Raw genomic sequence first — 18,097 nt, 5'->3', positions numbered from 1 at the left:
AAATAAATCATGAGAATCTTTTTGAGATTTAAAGTGGATCAAATATGGCTGTGGGTATCTGTGCACTGGGTGACAGTGACATACACTTCAATTAAATTAATACTGAAAAGTCAATCACTGGATTTGTGTAATCTGCCATGGCCACATCTATTGGATTGCGCCCATCCCTTTCAATTAAAGATGAGGATCTTCCCATCACACTGCAGTCATGTCACCTCTCTGCGTTCCCTGGGGCAGGAGATTAATCAAAGTTTGAAAAGACATTATGAAGTACATTATTTCGCTCCCAGTCAAGCAGTGTCAGGCCTGCCAAAACCTAAACTGCATGGAATTAGAATGAATCCGTCCAGAGGACAATGCCAAGGAAAGAGAAGGAAGATAAGGAGAAAAATTAGGAAAACAGAGGACGAGGATAAGCAAAAGGAACAAGTCATCATCATGTGTAATGTATTTGAATTACAGGGTATGTTTTAAACTCCATAGAGTGTTTTGTTAAGCTCACTGTACTTATGTAAGGCTGTGGGCTTCTAGTGTGAACTGACTTTTATTTCCCCTTTATAGAGCCCTTTAAAGCTTATGTGTGTGCGCGGTGGGACAACAGGCTGTTCACTATTGTTCAGAGCACCTTGATTGACAGAACGGTGTGGCTGATTACGGCTTCATGAGTGAATACAATGCAATTCCCTAACCCCCTCTGGCCCCCAAATAAAGGGAATATATTCTCATAATTTTTACGGCTTTCCTTCATGTATGGGATAGATTTACTATTGTCTTCTTTGTTAATAATCTTGCACAGACAAGCACCAACAGCAATAGCCAATTCGGTGTCAACAGCTTGCAATACTGAGAGATTTATGCTTTGTAGAATAAAGTGATTTTATTGAACTTCAATATAAGGTAACCCATATGATTGCCTATCTCATTTTGGATTGAAAAATGAGTAATTAATCAATTTAGCCCAGATCTATTGGTTATATGAAAGCTGCAAATGTTTTTTTTAAGACTCAATTTGCGCCTGTGTGGAAAAGAGCTTAACAAAAAAGAAAAACAGTTCATTTTAAACAGTAAGGATATTGTAGCAGTTGCTGTTAACAACAGGCAATGGCTGTATTGTAGTATTAAGTAAATTCTGGTGATAGACTAAGGTGAGTACCTATTATTTCAAGTGTCACATTAAATAATAGATAGATAGATAGATAGATAGATAGATAGATAGATAGATAGATAGATAGATAGATAGATAGATAGATAGATAGATAGATAGATAGATAGATAGATAGATAGATAGATAGATAGATAGATGGACGGACATAAGTTGGACTTTTTTTAGAAGCCACACAACGTCTTACCTTCTAGACAGCAGGTTCTCCAGAGCCCCGAATGGGTCATGACTTCCTCATTCTTCCTGCTCGTCTCGTTCTCGTTATTACTTTTGACCCGGCACACTCCTCGTGAGTACAGCCAATAGTCCGTTCCCACAGCGATAGTCATCAGGCTGAACGCGGCGAAAGCGCCCACTGTAGTGATGAGCATTTGGACTCCTCTGTCACACATCAACATTTTGCCTCATTTCAGGATGGGGGGTCAAAACAAGGTTCTTAACGTGTCTCGCAAAACCTCCTAACCTGCCTGGTGTGCGGACTCCATGCTCCAATCGACTTCAGAAGCTCAAACCATTATTATGTGTTGATTTCTGGGGTGTCGAGACTGTTGCAGTCGCTGTTACTGCTTCTCAAGTTCTGCAAGAAACCTCACAGTGTTTCCATCGCTTAAGCGGAAAGCTATTTGTTTTTCATTCTGGGTTTTGAAAAAAAAAATCTGTTATCGAGGAACAGTCTCTCATCAGCACCACAGCATTTTGCAATTGAGGTATAGGCTTAACGAATGACTCGATGTTTCGCCCGTGAGTTCACAAAAGCATCTTTGTTTCGCGAATACACCAACAGATCAATGTTTATGCACGGAGAATAAGTAAAAAATAATGTCCCCTGTTAATCCAGCGGAAAATGCCTTCGTTCAATGGATGCATCCGGTATTTTTCTCTAAAACACAAGAGAAGAGTAAAATATCCCACTTCATAATCAGCGTGTCTCTCCAAAATTCCCCTTCAGATCTGTCGAATCTAAAAAAATAAAAAATAAAAAATACATCGGATTATATATGAAGCAGCATGTTATGAAGGCACCTATCAATAAGTGATCGTTTAAATCAACATAATCCCAGCACTTGTAATTGCTGTCAACGGTGATGCTGGTCCCCGCAAATGTGTTTTACAGCAATGACAGCTCCCACGTTCCTCCCGAATCCGCTCGTTTGAAACACCGCCCACAGAGGGAGCGGAGCTGAGCGGAGGGAGCGCGCTGGCTGCTGTCCGCGCTGCTGAATGGACGGAGCCTCTCGTCTAATCTCCGAGTTTCTCCCCGCACAGCGCCTCTGGCTCAACCAATGTGCTACTTAAGGCCTTCATATGCAAAGATATGGGCAAGAAGCGATGCATGAAAAATCGGACCCTGGAGAACAGGAATGTCCTTAAAGAGCCACAGACATTTTAGATTATTTCCTCCATGGAGACCTTCATATGGGCAATTCTGTAGAGTTTTATAGATCATTGGATAATTAGGATTCATGGGGATGACAGTTGATGACAGTAGCCTACTCTCAAAAAGTTGCACGACTTCAATTGAGCTTATTTTTTAAATTATTTATTTTTGAATGGGCTGGGGGGGAAGGGATGGTTCTTATTCATATTATTCTCTTTAATAGCCTACTCTGAATCTGAAGAACTACTCAAATTAGGCTACCGGTAGGCCTACTCTATGTCGGTTCTTTTTAGTGAATCAATAAACATACAGCTTTCACCAATGTGGTCCAATTCTAGGAGAAATTTCTCTTAAAATGGCCACACACTTGAAGATTTTATGCCCGATTTGCACCCCCCCAAAGTGATCGGGGGCTTGGCCCGATTTTATGCTGGTCGCAAACGACTTTTTGTCCAAAAAAATCCTTGTGTGGTGATAGTCCATAAGATCCCAAATCGTAAAAATTAAACACTGCTTTTGACGTAATAGCTGCAATGGCTAATGCAGCTATCATGCTTCTATAGCTGAATCTTGCCAGTTACAAACATTCCACAAAAGTGGAGTAGGCCTATTGAGAAAGAAGATCACCATTATTTTTCTACTTTGTTTAACAAAACTCACGTCAGGAGAACCAGCCGAGGATGTCAATCTTCCTCCATTTGTTTTCCTTCTAAAGTCTGAAGACCAAAGGCAGGATTTTCGTTAAATAATACATTACCTTTTGGTTTGTTTTTCACCAAATCCCCATCCTATAGCCTACTCCCAGAACACTTGGAATATAAGAGACTTGTCCATTCTGTAATGTTGCTTTTTTAAAAAGCTTGATACTATTTTCTATTCACTGCCATTATATGGACTATAGTGCAATATTACAATATAGTACAGAATATATATATATATATATATATATATATATATATATATATATATATATATATATATATTTATTTTTTTATAAAATTCACTTTTTGCGTTCCTATAAAGAAAAAGGGCATACAGCATTAGAACAACAGCAGGGTGAGTAAATGATGACAATTTTCATTTTAGGGTGAATTATCCGTTAAATGACTTAGCCTTTTATAGCTTCACCAACATAATATCTGTCAATATAGCCTAGTAAATTGACAAAATCATGCGGCACCATATTCAGACTATGCCCATTATAAACATTTATACATGAATTGGAAACACCCCTTCCATCCAACACCTACTCAACAATGGTGAGAAAGTTTATACTCCAGTCGTTGATTATGGCAAATGTACTCACCTAAAGGATTATTAGGAACATGTTCAATTTCTCATTAATGCAATGATCTAATCAACCAATCACATGGCAGTTGCTTCAATGCATTTAGGGGTGTGGTCCTGGTCAAGACAATCTCCTGAACTCCAAACTGAATGTCAGAATGGGAAAGAAAGGTGATTTAGGCCTGGTTCACACTGCCTGATTTTTCCCCCGATTTTGAGGCAGCGACAGGTTTTGCGAAATCGCCGACAAATGGCCGAGATCATAGGCAAATCGTTGCTCTTGTACGTGAGTGACAATCACGCAGTGTGAATGATCAAAGACGTGATCAGAGAGAATCGCAGACGAGTCGTCGACGGCGGTGAGATATTTGGCATGCTAAATATCTGGACCTGTCACCGATTGAAACTCCTGCTGTGTGAACTGCGTTCTGCAGCGGGAGGTTCAGGGAGGAGTTAGAGCAGAATATCAGTATATTAATATATATATTTACAATTCTATCAAACAGAAACAAAGCCCAAACATTTACACGTCCCGCTGCAGCACATTACAAAATTGTTTATTTACCTCAAACTGTCTTTGCAGAACACAATCCTGGCTCCCTCTGTCTCTCCAACAATTTCTTCCACCATAATCTTTTTTCTTTTTCTCCTCAAATCAGCGCACATACAATTTGAAGCAAACTTTGTGCAGTTTATCATTTTTAATAACAATTCCAAGTCTCGCGCGAGAACTCCATTCTGACGCACGTGTGATCTCGCGTTGTTTACTTGTCACATCGCACGTGTGTTTGGGAAATGTAGTTTGCGCACCGGAGAGAGAGAGACAGAGTTGTCGGCGATTCTTTCTCTTGTTCAGTCATGCAGTGTGAACTCCTCTGTCGGCACAACCATCATGCAGTGTGAACACAGCAGTGACTGAATGATGACAAGTTTAAAAAATCGTGCAGTCTGAACTTGGCTTTAAGCAATTTTTCGACCTCACCAAAATTAGACAGTTGAAGACTGAAGAAATGTTGCCTGGTCTGATGAGTCTCGGTTTCTGTTGAGATAATCAAGAATTTGGTGTAAACAGAATGAGAACATGGATCCATCATGCCGTGTTACCACTGTGTAGGCTGGTGGTGGTGGTGTAATGGTGTGGGGAATCTTTTCTTGGCACACTTTAGGCCCCTAAGTGCCAATAGGGCATTGTTTAAATGCCACGGCCTACCTGCATTGTTTGTGACCATGTCCATCCCTTTATGACCACCATGTACCCATCCTTTAATGGTTACTTCCAGCAGGATAATGCACCATGTCACAAAGCTTGAATAATTTCATATTGGTTTCTTGAACATGACAATGAGTTCACTGTACTAAAATGGCCCCATCAGTCACCAGATCTCCACCCAATAGAGCATCTTTGAGATGTGGTGGAACGAGAGCTTTGTGCCCTGGATGTGCATCCCACAAATCTCCATCAACTGCAAGATGCTATCCTATCAATATGGGCCAACATTTGTAAAGAATACTTTCAGTACCTTGTTGAATCAATGCCACGTAGAATTAAGGCAGTTCTGAAGGTGAAAGGGAGTCAAACACAGTATTAGTATGGTGTTCCTAATAATCCTTTAGGTGAGTGTAATTCGGTCTCACTTGTCTGCTCCGATTTGCAGTGACCCACACTTGGAATCATTTGGATTTCACTGATATTTTGACTACTTTGGACATTTCTCTGCACCTGTTGTATAAATCAAGCAGGCTTGATGATGTCGTAAAGTCTTCAAGCTGATTGGTTTAAATGGTTACCTCTGATTATGATTGGCTCCTATGCATATATGCAGAAGCAGGTGAATTTTGTTAGGCCTCCATCCATTATGCCTTTTTGGCCCCATTGTGCATGGAAAAAATTTAGCATTTTAACACTTTCCATCATCCTGAAGTAACTGGAGCATCCAGGAACTTCGAGCTGCGTCGAAACGCTAGGGGACCTCAATACCCACGCCGCCAGAGTCTCAAATGTCTGTATGTGTGATTCAACCCAGAAACACCCGGGACCCCAGAGTAGAGGCTACGTCTAGATTGTAAAACCTCCCAAATGTATGCGGAGAGGACCACCCAGCCGCATCACAAACCTCTGACAGTGAAACTCCCGAAATAATAGCCATAGAGGCAGCCATACTCCTAGTGGAGTGGGTGCGGACCCTCATAGGTGAAGGATGTCTGGCCAACTCATAAGCGAGCAAAATAGCCTCGACTATCCACTTGCTAAGCATCTGCTTTGAAGCCGATTTTCCCTTGCTCGAGAACCAAAAACACACAAACAACTGTTCTGACTTCCGCCACAGGGCAGCTCTGTGGACATATGCATCTAGGGCCCTGACCGGACATAGCAGATTTAGCTTCTCTTGGTCTTGACTACTGAACGGAAGCGGACAGAAAGCCTGCAGCATTACTGGTCCCGGCACGTTGGTCGGGACCTTGGGAACATATCCTTCCCTCGGGAAGAGAAATGCTTTTACCATTCCTGGTGCAAACTCAAGGCAAGAGGGTGCTACTGATAGAGCCTGTAGGTCTCCTACTCTTTGTGTAAAGTTTCCTTGTGGATGGTGCTCTGGAGTGCAACATGGTCTCTATCACCTCAGTCGATAGACCCGTGTTTATGAACTGGGCCCCCTCAGGGGCCAAGCCCACAGTTTCCACAGTTCCGGGCGCGGGTGCAGTACTGACCCCCCGGCCTGCGAAAGAATATCCCTCCTGACTGGGATTTCCCAGGGAGGACCCTCTAGGAGAGACATGATGTCTGGGAGCCATACTCGGCCCAACCAGAACGGGGCTACCAATAAGAGCTGAACCCCGTCCCGGCGTACTCTCTCCAGCACTCCTGGGAACAACGCCAGAGGGGGAAAGGCGTACAGACGCAGCCTCGGGCACGTCTGTACCATTGCGTCCAGCCCCAGCAGGTCTGTGTGAGGGAAAAGTATGCTGGACAGTGTGTCGTCTCTCGAGACGCAAACAGATCCACCTGGGCTCGCCCAAAGCGGATCCACGGCTCCTCCACCACCTCGGGGTGGAGCCTCCATTCCCCTGGCACCACTCCCTGCCTCGACAGGGAGTCTGCCGCTACATTCAGGACCCCCGGGATGTATATCGCCCTGAGCGAGAGCATCTTGCCTTGGGCCCATATTAGCATGTGATGCGTGAGCTTCCACAACCGACGCAATCTCAATCCCCCCTGGTGATTTATATACGAGACCACCGAAGTGTTGTCTGACCGAACTAACACATGGCGGCCCCGCAGGTCTGGGAGGAAGTGTTTGAGTGCTTGAAACACAGCCATCAGCTCCAGCTGGTTTATGTGCCAGGAGAGCCGATGGCCCCTCCACAGACCTTGGGCCGAGCGGCCACTCATGACCGCTCCCCAGCCAGTTAGGGAGGCATCCGTCATTAGCATTACGCGACGACAAGGAGCCCCTGGAACTGGAACTGGACTTGGGAAAGGAACCAAGGATCTTTCCACTTCACCAAGGCACGTAGGCAGCGCCGCGTGACCTTGATTAAGCGAAAAGGAGGAAAACCCCTTGGTCCTGAGCCACCACTGTAAGGGTCTCATGTACAGCAGGCCAAAAGGTATCACGTTGGACGCTGCAGCCATCAAACCCAACACTCTTTGAAAATGTTTGACAGTGAGTGACTGGCCTAGCTTTATCTGGTTGACGGTATTCAGGATCGTTTTTACCCTGGGCGGAGATAGCCGAGCCAACATCGTTCTCGTGTCCCAAACTACCCCCAGAAAAGTAATGCTCTGCTGTGGTGCCAACATACTTTTCTTTTCGTTCAACCTTAGCCCCAACACCTTCATGTGGGCAAAAACAGCATCTCGATGCTGAACCGCCAGTTGTTTCGACTGTGCTAACACTAGCCAATCGTCGATGTAATTTAGCACGCGGATGCCCTGGAGTCGCAGTGGAGCCAGAGCTGCATCCACGCACTTCGTGAAAGTGTGGGGCGATAAAGCTAGACCGAATGGCAGCACTCTATATTGGTACGCTTTTCCCCCAAAAGCGAACCTGAGGAACTGTCTGTGCTGCGGAAGGATGGAGATGTGGAAGTACGCATCTTTTAAATCTATCGTGACGCACCAGTGCTCGGACCTGATGTGACACACGATCTGTTTTATCGTGAGCATTTTGAATTTTAATCTTTTTACTGCTCTGTTTAGATGACGCAGATCTAAGATAGGCCTTAACCCCCCATCCTTCTTTGGAACTATTAAGTACCGGCTGTAAAACCCCGACTCTCTGCAGTGAGGAGGGACCCGTTCTATAGCCTCTTTTCGCAGAAGAGTCTGTACCTCTTGTTCCATTACCAGAGCCTGCTCGGGGCTTACTACCGTGGCAGTAACCCCGTTGAACACGGGCGGGTGTAACCCGAATTGAATTCTGTACCCTTTTTCTATTGTACGCAGGACCCATTCTGAGACATTCGGCAGAAGTTTCCACGCTGCCAGAAAATCTACTAAGGGAACCAGCCTCTCGAGGCTGCTCTCTGGATTTTCCTGTGGTCAGCCCGGTGTCCTGTAATGGATAACCGGCAGGTAGCAACCGAACTGACAGCCCAGGGGCCCTCCCGAGAGGGCGCGAACATCCCCAAGCCACTACGTTTCCGGGCGGACATGGAGATATGCGTTCGCCGGGGACCGCCGCGCCCTGAAGCACCAGTGGTGGCAGGGTTGGCAGACCGACCCCCCGATGGCACCGGGAAAGAGCGGGCGCCTCTGCGAGCCGCACTTTCCCGGAGGGGACTGCAATCGTAAGCCCTGCGCTCTTGGCGTCAGGACTTCTTAGTCGAGGCCTTCCTAGCGATAAGGACGGTCCTCAGATCCGTCCTACCGCGGAAAGGTCCCGGCTGAGCACGTTGCCTGGACCCCCGTTCTCTCTGCGGGGGGGCCTGAGCGGCCCTTGCTGCGCTCGATGCGCTATGGAGGAGGACGTACTCGGCTGGGGCTCCCCCGCCCGGCAGCCCCTGGGGGATATGATTTTCGGGGGAGAAATTTTTGAAAGGCTGCAGCCTGCCTTCTGGCCTCTTGGTAACAGTCGACGACTGTTGTTACTTCGTCACCAAACAGACCAGAAGGCGAGACGGGCGCGAGTCCATTAGGAACTTTTTATCCCTCTCCTTTATGTCGGAGAGGTTCAACCATAAATGTCTCTCCGTGGCCACCAGGGCTGCCATAGAGTGGCCGATGGATTTGGCCGTCTCCCTGGTGGCACGAAGAGACAAATCTGCCGCCCGGCTAATTTCAGCTATCGTCTCTCTCCCCACTTCTTCGGTTTCCTCATTTATATCCCCCAATAAATCTGCCTGATATGCTTGCAGGACGGCCACCGTATGTAAACAGGCTGCCGCCTGCCCGGCTGCCGAGTACGCCCTGCCCACCAGCGCTGATGTCGTTCTTACGGGCTTGGTGGGCAGCTGCGGGGCTTGCAGCGACGATGCTGACTCGGGGGAGAGATAGCTCTCTCCCACCCGCGGCATCGCCGCATAACCATGAGCTTTCAACCCGCTTATGTTTGAATATTCTGATGTGGACGGGTTGAAAACTCTGGCTGACGCTGGTCTAGCCCAGGACCTCCACACCTCGGTGTGGAGGTCCGGGAAAAATGACAAGCCCCGCCTAGGAGGTTGTGTGTATGACGGTAAGAATCTTTCATCTAGCCTGCTTTGTTGTTGGCGTGTTTCATACTGCTCGGCCGGTCAGTCTAAGCTTAATCTGGCAACAGCATGAGTCACAACCTCCATAAGCTCCTCCTGTGTGCAGTGGTGGAAGTAATTCGTCAGTCTCTTCAACACTAACAACATCCAGTTCCTCTGAACTGGAATGCTGCGGCTGATCACGAGCCTCAGCGCGAGCGGAAGAAACCGCAGAGCGTGCTTCCAACTCACGAATTGAGGCTTGAGATCCAGTGGGTAAGGGCAGAGATAGGGGATCACCCGTCTCTAACCCCGCCACTAGATCTAACTGCGATCCCCAGGACGCGAGCCTTCGCTGTGCCTTGGCGACAGCGGGACCCGAGCCCTGAGGACCGCGAGACAAAGCACTCTCCTCGAAGAGTGCCCGGCGTGATCTTAATGTACGCATTGAAAGTTTCTCGCAATGCTTGCAGCCAACCCCCTCGAGAGCTGACTGGGCATGCTCGAGCCCCAAACACATTACACACAGGTCGTGTGTATCCCCACCCGTGATGTAACGAGGGCAGGGAGTGACACATCGCCTGAACTGACTAGACATTCTTTTTCTTTTTCTTTTGACATACACACAATAAATGGACATACAATATCACACAGAGCGCTTTGTGAAGACACAGAAGCTAGTGACTGTTTTGTCCGGGTATGCTTTATAGCTTCCTGGTCGATGACGTCACCCGCCCGGGACGTATCGTCCCGCTATTGGACTGATTACACAAGTGCTTCATGACATGGTACGCAGAGGCGTCCCCCTAGCGTTTCGACGCAGCTCGAAGTTCCCTCGAGATAGGGAACCAAGTTCATTTTAAATTTCATGGCATCAAAACATCTAAAACAATTCCACTAGTAATGAGCACTTGTGCAATGTAAGCAATTATGTACATCTGAGTGAAAGACACGGAGGGAAGTTAGTGAGGGAAGGGCATAAAAAAGCCAGGGTTGACCTACTCCTACAACTGAAATCATGACTATACAAATTTAACTTGCAATTTTAAGGCTGTTTAAATACACTAGCATTAGTTGCATTATTCCAAACTGTGAAATAAATGAGCAGATAAAAAAATTAAAAAATAAACAAAAAACAACACCTCTTGCGCCACAAAGCTTGCCTCCCACTACAGTTCTTGGAGTTGTATGCTTTCTCACAAAACCTCTCATCGTTAAGCATGTCATACCCATCTTCACAACCCCTAAATATAGCCTGGAAATGACATTTGTGTTTTACTTTAATTTTATTGTTCATTAGGTCGCTACAATCCCTGCATATAGTGTGGAAAATGCGCTAGTGTGATTCCCACCCTTTTCACCAAGACGGTGAACAAGCAAGAAGCACCTTTATCCTCTAAACCGCAATTCCTACTTTCCTCCGACAGAGCCAACATAATCTTTGAGGATGAAGTTATCCCATGAATAATGCTTTATAATTCAAATGCTCAGCTACAAATCTCTAGAAGGATAATGACAGATGGTACAAATAGAATCGTTGCCGTGATGCAAGACTTGGTTGCTTTCTCACCACCACAGCTTTGTGTGTATAGGGTTACAAATTGTTCATACTGGATCATATTTAAATTTATACTATGATTCTGAAATCAATTTGAATGACACTCTTGTAAAAAAAGGTAATCATTTTTAAAGCTGACCAATAAACAAACAAATGCCTGAACTTTCCCATCCTAGAAGAACATTGCATTAACAAGACATCAAGCTTTTGAGATGAATCCATTTATTCACCATGTGCCATTTCCTGTGAAGTGATTACGATAACCCCTCTGTTCACATCCCTCTTTAACCTCTCATTCACAGTGGTTCCCCACAGAGGCACTGGGCTTGATTGATCTGGCACTGTATGAATGCCCGTGAATGAGCTCCAGATTGTCTTTAAATGGGGATGTGGGGTTTTATGTTAGAGGGACCAGTGCCATGAAGGTCAGTTCACATAGCTGTGTCATTTGCTGATGGAGCTGGAATGCAGTGAGATCGCTCAGTTTTAAGGGTGACAGAGAAGCACAAGGATTATGTTTCTTCAGCAATAAAGCTAATAAAGCTGAAATAAAGAATTTTAGGAGAAACTGACAGTTGAGAAATTCAGTTTATTATAGTCAAACATCTATTTCCCCACATGCATGCTTTGACTTTTGGTAGATTCCCTTATTTTTGCCTTATTCAAAGTTGTTTATTTTATTTATCTTCAACCAAGTTTCAAAATGAACAGCTATAAACATATACAGTATTAACATCAATAATAATAATTCTGTCATTACAACTCTGTTTGGCATGGTAATGAATATAACAATGTTAATGTGGCGGCAGTGGCTCAGTGGTTCATGTAGTTTGTCTACCTGACCAAGTGTGGATGTGTCCATGAGCAAGACACCTAACCCCAACTGCTCCCGACGAGCTGGATGGCGTCTTGCATGGCAGACACCGCCGTCGGTGTATGAATGAGTGTATGAATGGGTGAATGTGAGGCAATATGTAAAACGCTTAGGGCATCTGTTGAAAGCGCTATATAAATGTTATCCATTTAATGTGTTTGTTCTAGGTGGAATAGATCTACGTTGATGCTGTTGGTTCATAGTGACTGTGAGCAAGTAAGACATGCTGCTGCTGTACAATAGCATAGATTAATTACCTGTAGCAGATCTATACAGGAGCAGCTGGGGAAGGGAAGAGTTTCTAAATGTGTACTGCAAACTGCTACAGAATACGCAGACCAAGTGTTTTAAAGCTGAGCAGTGAGATATATCAGGAACCAATCAGCAGTGCCCTATAGAGAATTATGTGATTACAAGCAGATTGAGTTAAGGACCTATTAGCCTGCGCCATCTAGAGCTTCATGACATAACTTTGTATTAATAATAAATCTATTTTGATTGTGTTCCTGACAGTATAGTGACACTCATGCAGTGTGGTATTAATAATCCTTCCTCCCTTGTTCTTGAGGATGCAATCATAATTCTGCTCTTCGTTTGAGGAATAGCAGCTCTCTTTGCAGATATTTGTCACATTCCCCATTATATCAGCATTTCATTACTGTTCATTAAAATTCTCCTTTCAACCCTTTCTTATGGGATTGCAAACTAAACGCATATTTTAATTTGCTATGGCAGACCCAAATGCCTTTGAATGTCAAAGACTTCAGCTTCAGCATGCATACTAAGTCGCGTCAAACAGTAATCACACTCGGCTAACACGGCGGCGGGTCCCAGTGCAAGACAGTCACTGTGGACAAAACACCCAATCTGGACGGCAAGGACAACAAGAATTTCCATACTGTCAGAACAGGTGGCAACAACACCTGCTTCCAAACTTTTTAGTAATTTGTCACATTTAGCGGCTGCGTTGAAATAATTCGGATGTTTTCAAAGGCGGGTTGTACTAGGGGGAAATACTAAAGAATGAATAAGAGACAAGCCCATGCAGAAGTCCATGTCATACAAGCAAATGCAGAAAGGAGAGAGTACGACGACTTCCCCATTAGACCTCGCCTATGATCTTGGGCATTGTTCCACAGCGTCTAATGCCATTAGACAGGAAAAGAAAACCTTACAAACAGTTAAGCTGACAGAATCTGAATGAAAGTGAATGAATAAAAGATAAATATCCGCATGAACGGATAGACACAGAGGGCAAAGCCGGCAGCCCCTCTCATCATAAAGTCTGTGTTGGAGAGGCAGCCCTTGCTGACTGTCTTATCTTATTGAGAGTCTCATTAGCATAGAAATTACTTCAGGCAGAGGCAAAGAAGCAGGACCCAGCACAGGTAACTCTCAACTCGCTCTTTCCATTAGTATGGAGAGAAACAGAAGATGTGAGGAGAGGAAAAGTTGAGTAAAAAGACAAAAATGAAGACTGGCTGAGGGCAACGAGAGGGAGCAGAGGGAAAGGGAAAAGGAACAGAACAGCAGAATACAATGTCATTTGGATAACAGAGCGATACCTACTCTCTTTTGAAGTTTTTTTGTCATGGTGCATAAAGACTCTAGCCAGTGACTAGTTCTATGTCAGTATCTCTAAAGGAAAAGTTCTAAAGAAAGACAAAAGCCATTTTGTCAACAGAAATGCAAAGTCAGCACCAAATTGGTGCTCACATAACTTTGATAAGTTGACACTTTAAAACAGGGATGGGCAAACCCTTTTTCAGTTTTATCAGTGTTGGTGCTAAACTCTGCAGGGCAGTGTCCCTCCAGGATCGAGTTTGCCCATCCCTGTTTTAAAGGCACAATATGTAAGATGTTATATAGTCTGTTGACCTGTGTACTTACATTATCCAAAATATTTCCAACAATGTTTAAAGGTGCCCTAGAATGAAAAATTGAATTAACCTTGCCATAGTGAAATAAGAAGAGTTCAGTACATGGACATCACATACTGTGAGTCTCAAACACCATTTCCTCCTACTTCATATGTAAATCTCGTGAATGAAAAACACCACGGAAAAAATAAGTGATTATCAACATTACGCCACCTGTGACACAATCGCTGGGGATCATCAATATGTCCCCAACATTTGCATATGTCCGAACATGTTTATTGTCAGGCGGAACTGACGGAGCCGAATCATGAGGAAAACAAGCGTCATGCAAGTATAGTGAAAACGGCAGCTCTCTTGGACACAAATGTTATGTTCCAGGCTGTGCAGGGGACGTGAGGACTTTTCTACCCTTCCCACAGACAAAAAATATCAACAGTCATGGTTAATGTTTGTTATAATCGGATACCACAACAATTTAATTCAAAATCGTTTGTTTGTTCGGCCCATTTCAAGCAAGCTTCACTCAGCGTCTTAAACTGAGGAAAGGGGCAATTGCAACTTTATTCTATAACTATATTGCAACTATATTTCAACTATGTTTTTTAATTAAACATGTACAATGTACTGGCAACCATATGCACGCAAGATCTCTCTCTCTCGCACGGATGATCTGAAAATACCAATAAACAAGTAAGCTGCATTTTATTAATCTCCATTTGTGTCATGTGTCATTCAGTTGGTCTGTGTTCTGTCAGGACTCACGAGCTGCTTCACTGAACTGCTGTGAGCTGCTGAAATAAGCCAATCAGAGCAGAGCTTAACATTAATATTCATGACTCTTCCAAATAAGGCAAAATCAGAGCCTTACATCCTAGGGACAATTTCTAAGGTTGTAAATGGACCTGTAACACTGTATCTGGACTGTAACTTTTCCCCCTTAAATAAGCCACATACCCTCTATGTAGATATCAGAGAACAATTTAACATATTGTTTCAACTCATTCTAGGGCACGTTTAAATCCATAAAAATCACCAGTTTTAACCGTTACGGATTGTGTCATTGCATCGCCTGTCAAGTCATCCAATTTTTATTAATGTTATAATCTAATATTGATCTACATTCTGCAAAGTGCAACAAGTCGCTCATACCAGCCATCGAGCGAACACACACAGATTAATGTTATAACATAACATTCAACATACTCCTATGTTTGATTGTTTTAACCATGTAAAACAGTACTGCGTTTTCCCACGAACGCAACAAAAAGAGTGGAAGAGACCGACTTCAGCATAAGCACAATAAAAGCTCCACTGGACTCGAGACGGGTGTGTATAGCAAGCCTCTCTCATTAAAAGGTTAGTTCACCCAAAAATTAAAATTATGTCATTAAAGGGATATTCACCCTGAAATTAAATTAAAGCCATCTTTTACTCACCCTGCCGTTGTGTCAGTGCCCTATGTCCTTCTTACCCTTTCGGACCTCAAAAGCAGTAATTTAAAAAATAGTTGTGCACACGCTCCTTCCTATTATGGCAGTGGATAGCGATCAGGGTAAAACATTAAAAAAATTATACAAAAGTATAACGCAATGATACAGTCTGACGTGCTCCATGTATGGAAAGTGTTCAGGAGGAATACTAAGGTTTTGGAAATAAACTATTATTCAGTCAAAACACTGAGCACGGCCATTACTCTGTGCGTTCCTGTAATGACTCGTACGAACTGTCAGCAGGTGCGGCGCTCATGCTCACGCACTATTGTCATGACAACCAGTACACAATATTCACTTCAGGAGGTTTTATTATTAGTATTGTATATATTGTATAGAAAAGACGAGAGTGGTGTTTTCTCAAAATGTTGCGTGTGTGGTTATCTTGGGTGCCATGAAAACAGTCCATGAGCATGAGCAGAGCGCCTGCTGACGGTTCGTACTAGTCATTACAGGAATGCACAGAGTAATGGCCGAGCTCAGTGTTTTTGACTGTAAAAGATGTAAAAGATGGCTTTAATTTCGTTTTAGGTTAAACTATCCCTTTAATGACTCACCCTGTCATTCCACACCCGTAAGACATCTGTTAATCTTCGTACCAGAAAGATAATAAAAAAATCATCAAAGTAGTCCATATGTGACATCTGTGGGTTAGTTACAATCTCCTGAATCATCGAAAATACATTTTGGTCCAAAAATAACAACAACTACGACTTTATTCAGCATTGCCTTCTCTTCCGTTTTCAATCCCCATTCGCGACTGCGCAGTCTCCCTCAGACTGTAAACGAAGCTTGCACGCAGCAGATAACATTTCAGCAGCATCACTGCGCAGTTATGAACACGGATTTCTGGACCTTCTGGAAAGGGACAGTATACCGTACATACGTTTTCAAAGGAGAGACAGAAAGCTCTCGGACAAAAAATAAAATATCTTAAACTGTGTTCAAAAGATAAACTGAGGTCTTACGGGTGTGGAATGACATTAGGTGAGTCATTAATTACATCATTTTCATTTTTAAAAGAACTAACCCTTTAACATTTGCTTCGGTTTAACATCTCCCAAGGCTCTTGGCGTGCCCTGCTTGATAACGTTATATAACGTTAATAACGTTCAGTAACGTTAATAAAACTTGAATTCGTTAGCTCATCCATGAACATGATTTCTGAGCCTGTCAGATTCCTTTCCGTCACTAATGGAATTGAACACCTCCCATAAATCCATGCTCATTTACCACGTCATCAAGCTACGCCTTTGTTTTAAATAAGCAACCTCTAGAGGCGAGGCCTTTAAATGAAATATCTATTTTGTCCATCAAACAGATTTTCTGGAATCGGATAAAAATTGTCCACAAAATGCTTTTTGTTCATTGCATTTAGTGATTTTGCATGTCACAAAATTCATGAGTTTGCTCATTCTGTGAATGAGATATATTGTGGAACTTCTTTCATGGACAAAATATGCATTCTCACCAAATGCATTTTATCCATTAAAGGTGTTTTTTTTTTTTTACGGAATGTGCACTTTACTGATGCCTTTGTGAATAGTTGTTAAATATTTCCTATCAGTTCTTACATTCCCTAGACATCGAACACATGACTGTAGCATTGCTTGCAGCATTCTCTACTGTAAGAAATGAAAGTACAAATCAGTTTTTGGAGTGTTGACTTTTCCATAAATGGAATGCAATGCAATTTGCTTTTTTCTGTGTTGGTCTTAAACTGCTTTTCTTGTCACACAATTAGCTGATGAAATTAGTTGGCGCCCCAGTATGATACATCTGAGGCTGATTTTGGTTAGGAAGGCCTTCTTAGCCTAGAGATTATGGAGACACCAATCTCTTTCCAAGCAGTCCAGTGCATTGCCTATGTGACAGAGCAATGAGTAGAGTGAAGCTCGGTTTAATGCAATCCTCTACAGAGGCACTTTGAAGATCTTAACCGAGAACAGCACTACCCATGCCAATTAGAGCCCCAAAATGGACTCTGTAATGAACATAAACAAACCAGTTTAAAAAAGTGCTGTTAGCCTTAATATTTGCGGTAACGTGATAATTAATAAGGAAAGACAAAAACCTGCTTTGTATTTATCTTGGTATTTATTTTTAGAACCCTGGGGGAAGGTGCCTGTGTCAGAATCCTTCATTAATTCCGCGCTGTGGCTTGTAAAGTAGTTTTAGTCACTGCAGAGTGAACATGATAAATAAAGCCACAGGTAGCAGTGAGGTAAAGCCCTGCGGATGAGTCTGCGCTTGCTGAAAGCTCCAGAATGCAGCCTCTGCTCACCCACACAATCAAAGACCTTCAGAATCGTTTCAGTCTGCGAGCCAACATGTCGAGCTGCGAGAACAAGGGGGAACACAGATAAATTTTGTCGCACAGCGCAACGTCGTGCGAACAATTTATGTAAGGTGTTAAACAGAGCTTCGGCTGAGGGTGCTTATAACCTTCATTAAGGTCAAACATCCACAAAACAGAGCTAAATTTGCATTTACATCAAGAAATGCAGCATTCCCACGTAGCATTAGGTGAACAGGCTGCCTCAGCCTTGGGTGGGCCCAGCCGAGGCACTGAGCCCACTGCAGTTATGGATATCAACCATGGAGTTTGTCATCATCTGTGAAGTGCATTGACCCCAGACTAAACACACATGCTCCAGTATTGCTCAAATTCATCCTTGTCAACTGCAATAGATGATGTTTCTGAACAGCCTCTGGTGCAGCAGAGCATCACAGGCCAGACCACAGGAGGACTGCACCACTGTTCATTATAACTGTAAAAGTATAGGGGAAAAATC

General features: G+C 43.7%; 1 protein-coding gene across 1 annotated transcript in view; it reads right to left on the bottom strand.

Annotated features, from left to right (window-relative positions):
• The window catches only part of cacng3b (calcium channel, voltage-dependent, gamma subunit 3b), a 43,257-nt gene extending 40,847 nt beyond the window's left edge, over window positions 1–2,410 (bottom strand). Inside the window, 1 exon segment of the mRNA XM_067418199.1 lies at window positions 1,350–2,410. Within this exon segment, the coding sequence (XP_067274300.1) occupies window positions 1,350–1,560 (211 nt within the window). The 5' untranslated portion in view covers window positions 1,561–2,410.
• Between the last annotated feature and the right edge of the window lie 15,687 nt (window positions 2,411–18,097).

This window comes from Pseudorasbora parva, chromosome 2, assembly GCF_024679245.1.
Source record: "Pseudorasbora parva isolate DD20220531a chromosome 2, ASM2467924v1, whole genome shotgun sequence".
In the NCBI taxonomy this organism is placed as follows: Eukaryota; Metazoa; Chordata; class Actinopteri; order Cypriniformes; family Gobionidae; genus Pseudorasbora; species Pseudorasbora parva.
This window is presented reverse-complemented; position numbering and strand designations above follow the sequence as displayed.